Source organism: Prunus mume, linkage group LG1, assembly GCF_029339155.1.
Source record: "Prunus mume cultivar Tortuosa linkage group LG1, ASM2933915v1, whole genome shotgun sequence".
In the NCBI taxonomy this organism is placed as follows: Eukaryota; Viridiplantae; Streptophyta; class Magnoliopsida; order Rosales; family Rosaceae; genus Prunus; species Prunus mume.
The window spans coordinates 9,008,290-9,013,194 of NC_142698.1; the positions used below are offsets into that span (position 1 = coordinate 9,008,290).

At 39.3% G+C, this 4,905-nt stretch overlaps 1 protein-coding gene across 1 annotated transcript; it reads left to right on the top strand.

Annotated features, from left to right (window-relative positions):
• The first annotated feature begins 905 nt into the window (after positions 1–905).
• Positions 906–3,923, top strand: LOC103333844 (phospho-2-dehydro-3-deoxyheptonate aldolase 2, chloroplastic-like). The gene is made up of 5 exons (XM_008236751.3): positions 906–1,599; positions 1,733–2,010; positions 2,252–2,528; positions 2,643–2,888; positions 3,243–3,923. Exons 1-5 carry the CDS (start codon positions 1,072–1,074, stop codon positions 3,504–3,506), a joined length of 1,593 nt encoding a protein of 530 aa, XP_008234973.2. The 5' UTR covers positions 906–1,071; the 3' UTR covers positions 3,507–3,923.
• Positions 3,924–4,905: the final 982 nt, after the last annotated feature.

The window sequence follows — 4,905 nt, forward strand, 5'->3', positions numbered from 1 at the left end:
CAAACACGAACTTACTAAATATGAGAACGAAAATAATTTCCCATTCCCAAGTCATTTTCCCACCAATCAAATGTATCCCTAAGGTAAATTTTTATTTTTATTCTTTTGAAAGACATAAAGTTAATACCGACATCCATGTCCACAACATAGGGAAGTGTGTCCATTACAAGAAGCACTAGCTCGTGGTAGATGCACTTCCTTCTTCATTACCTCCCTTTTTTTGTAGGGTTGATGCAGGGCATATAGGGAAGAAAAAACCAAATAAGAAACAATAATAGAAGAGCAATTATTATGAGATTGATACTTAAAAGTAAAACTAATAAGGCGTTTTCGACCCAAAAAAAACATAACTAGGAAGAGCATCTTTAATGGGGATTGTATAATGATGTATACATTAAATATACACAATTTATGATCGGAATCTCTTGAAATGGAAGGTGAGATACAAATTTAGATGCACATGTGTATCTTTTTTATAACATCATTTACAGGTAGAGCCTACAAGAGAAAAAGTAACAAAATATGGACAAAACTGAGCAAAATCAATTATACATCTTTAAATTTATATATTTTTTATTAGAACAAAAATCACATTTACAACTCCAAAATGTGAAAGAGATATAAAAGTGGGAAAATACACCCCCCTTTGGATGCTCGAAGGCCAATAGGCTATATACTTGATGGTACTGTGGTAGTAGGTGATCAATGAATGAAATAATAATATAATAAAGGTACCATCTCCAGCATCGGTTGGTGAGATAACTACCCCACTAAAATGACCATATGGCCCCTCACAGCCTTACCCCACCTAAGTTTCCCTTCCAAATTAGCATGTGACCCACTGATATTTACCAAACTACCCCTTTCTCCCTCATTTCTAACTACCCACCTGATTTTTGAAGTCTACCCTCAAAAACCTTATATAAACCCCTCCAAACCAACCCCATCTTTCTCAGAGCCTCCTTACCAACTCCTCCTCCCTCTCTCTCTCTCTCCTGTCTCTTGTTTTCTCTCTCAAGAATTTCACTTTCAGCTTTCGCCAAAGAAGGAGAGTAAGAGAGAGAGACAACAATGGCTCTGACAAACCCAGCAACCCTGTCTTCCAAATCACTCTGCAATACTCACTCTCTCTGCCCTCCTACCCCCCAATCTCACCAACCCATTTTCTCTCCATTCCTCACCAAGAGAAAGACCCTCCACCCAATCTGCGCCGCCGCCGCCGACTCCGGCAAGGCCCCCGTCGTCGCCGAAAAGCCTCCCAAGGCCTTGACTGAGGTGAAGCCAGTTTCCGGCAAATGGAGCTTGGAGAGCTGGAAAACCAAGAAGGCCTTGCAGCTCCCGGAGTACCCAGATCAGAATGCGCTCGAGACTGTGCTCCAGACCATCGAGTCTTTTCCTCCGATTGTGTTTGCTGGAGAGGCCAGGCACTTGGAGGAGAAGCTGGCTGAGGCTGCCTTGGGCAATGCTTTTCTTTTGCAAGGTGGGGATTGTGCTGAGAGTTTCAAGGAGTTCAGTGCCAATAACATCAGGGACACCTTCAGAGTTATGCTTCAGATGGGTGTTGTTCTCATGTTCGGAGGCCAAATGCCTGTTATCAAGGTACAGTTTTTGATAATTTCATGTGGGTTATAGAAAGATTGTTGTTTTCTTTTTGAGTTTTTTGTTTCTGAGTTGATTGATTTTGAATGGTATATGGAATGAGAATTGAGAATTGTGGGGTTGGTTGATTTAGGTGGGAAGAATGGCGGGTCAATTTGCAAAGCCGAGATCGGAGGCATATGAGGTGAAGGATGGAGTGAAGTTGCCAAGTTACAAAGGGGACAATATAAATGGTGATGCTTTTGATGAGAAATCTAGAAATCCAGATCCTCAGAGGTTGATAAGGGCTTATTGCCAATCTGCGGCTACTTTGAATCTTCTTAGGTCCTTTGCCACCGGAGGGTATGCGGCTATGCAGAGGGTTACACAATGGAATCTTGATTTTGCTCAGAACAGCGAGCAGGGAGATAGGTATGCACTCAAGCCGTCCATAGTGATATTTGTTTAGAGGACTGAAATGAATACCAAAAAATGTCTATTAGCAGATTTCTCTTTTACAAAAGTAAAGAAAACATTAGGAAAAACTGTGGACTCATAGGAGCTCTGGAGATAAATCAAACTTAAATATCCGAATTAGTGAACCTGTATGTATTATCCTAAGGCGCAATTGAGTTTCAATTTGTGTGTCTTTTCTGTTGGTATGGTTTAACAGGTACCAGGAACTGGCTAGCCGGGTCGATGAGGCCTTAGGGTTCATGACTGCTGCTGGACTTACAATTGAACACCCCATCATGACAACAACTGATTTCTGGACATCCCATGAGTGTTTGCATCTGCCCTATGAGCAATCACTCACAAGGAAGGATTCTACTTCTGGTTTGTACTATGATTGCTCTGCTCACATGCTTTGGGTTGGGGAGCGTACCAGGCAACTGGATGGTGCCCATGTAGAGTTCCTAAGAGGACTTGCCAATCCCCTTGGCATCAAGGTAGGCTTTCTCATACTAATCCTAGTTGAGTGACTAAAATGTCATAATTGACGTTTTTCCTTTGTACCTTTTGTCTATTGCAACTACATTGACTTAAGATGACTTGTGATGCAGGTGAGCAACAAAATGGACCCAAAAGAGCTTGTTAACATCATCGAAATCCTGAACCCTAGTAACAAGCCAGGAAGGATCACAATCATTGCAAGAATGGGTGCTGAGAACATGAGAGTCAAGCTTCCTCATTTGATTAGGGCTGTCCGCCAAGCAGGGCAAATTGTGACCTGGGTCTGTGATCCAATGCACGGAAACACCATAAAGGCACCTTGTGGACTTAAAACACGTCCATTTGATTCAATTCTGGTATAATTTCACTACCTATTTCTTTTCTTTTTCAACATATAGTCAGTATCATTTTCCCCTTGATTGCTGTTGGGTGAACAATCCAAGTCATGTGGAGTAATGTGTAAGAAATGTCCTGTAGAGTGAATAGTGCTCATAATCCTCTGGTGGCTAATTCATTGTTGCTAGTTTGTGGTTAATTTAGGAGAGTCAATCAACATGTGGTTTTCTACTCGACTTAAATGTTATTATGTGGAAGGATGGGGATGGGTTGCATTATCCTAGTACATTAACAATTTGTGAGCTATTTATTTGTTACCAACATCATTAACTAATTATCATGTAACCACGGTTGTTATTTTGTATTTGTTTTAGGCTGAGGTGCGAGCATTCTTTGATGTGCACGAACAAGAAGGTAGCCATCCTGGAGGAATTCATTTGGAGATGACGGGCCAGAATGTGACAGAGTGCATTGGAGGGTCTCGAACAGTGACTTTCGATGATCTGAGCTCACGTTACCACACACACTGCGACCCGAGGCTCAATGCTTCTCAGGCTCTTGAGCTATCCTTTATCATCGCAGAACGACTTAGGAAGAGAAGGATTGGAACTCAACGGTCGCTCTCTTTAGGCCTCTAAACAACTTCGAAAGTACTGCATCATTTCAAATGATTGTTTGTACTTGGTAGAAAATAAAGTTCGTATGGGTTATCCAGCAAACTGCATATTGCAGCCACCACATTGCTCCACCTGCAGGCTTGTGATAGTGTCAAACAATCAAGAGCAACTACAAAATTCCTGAGAAAGAGAAGCTCTGGAAGAAAGTCTAGTAATATGGTGGCCTCAGATTGCAGGCTGCAAAGGCAAGATGCTGGAGATAAAAGCTTGTAAAATTTTTATAATTTAATTTGTATTTGGATTTGAGTTTGTTTTATTTATGGATGTAGTTTGATCAGATATCCCTCGAAATTTTTGTAAGAATAAAACCAAAAGCCTTTGATTATGGTAAATCAAAGTGGACGAAGAGGAATATATGAAGTTTATTCGATTTCAAGATGTTTGCTAGCAGATCCAATGATCCTCGTAATTCTTCCCTACAATCAGTTATATATGTTTATATCTCTCTCATCACGTGACATAATATATGATAAGAGAGCCGATGGTATGAAAGAAAACAATCCACCATTTGGGCGATACCAATTTTTAGGATGACAAACAGAGAATGCCTTAATACAGTCGTTGTGTGCAACTGTAATCGTACATTCAACCTTTCACATGTCAATCATGTAAATCATCAGTGGTGGTTTTGCGAGAGAAATGTTGCACAAGATTTTCATAGTGAGAGAGAAGAAAAAGAATTGAGTGATTGCTAAACTAAACTGCAGGAATAATTCACTTTCAACTTTGCCTCTAACCCAATTTGCAACCAACTTGGCTTATGCAATTTTTATTTTATTTTATTAAAATTTTTGGTTTAGGTGATTGGTTTTGTTTTTTATTGTCTCAAGGAGATTGGTTTTCTTGGTAGGATTTTATCTAGATTAGATATTAATTTAAGGGCTACAAGTTACAACAAAGAAGAAACCAAAACCCTCATATTCATGGCATTCAAAGTTGGAAAATATGTTAGACCAACTTAGATACATGTTTTAGACATGCAAGAGGGCATGGATGGCTTTACACGTTTTAATGAATACATGCATGTCGACAAGTATTTTTTTTGTTCAGAATCGAAATGAGTTATTCAAGAAGCACAAACAACAGACAGCTGCACACACTTTAGAAGTGCATGTTTGCTGTGCTGCATGCATAACATATGTTATGTATGTAATTACTAAATTAACAAGAAAATTAAAGGCAAAAATAGTCTAGTTCAATGAAAAAGAGTCTTGACTTGCAAATCATAGGTCTCATGTTCGAATCTTCACGACATCATATATAGTTGTGTGTGTGAAATCCTCTCTCTTGTAGTTTACACTATCGCTTATACTAAAAATAAAAAAAATAAAAAAAGAAAACATTATTATAACATTATTAT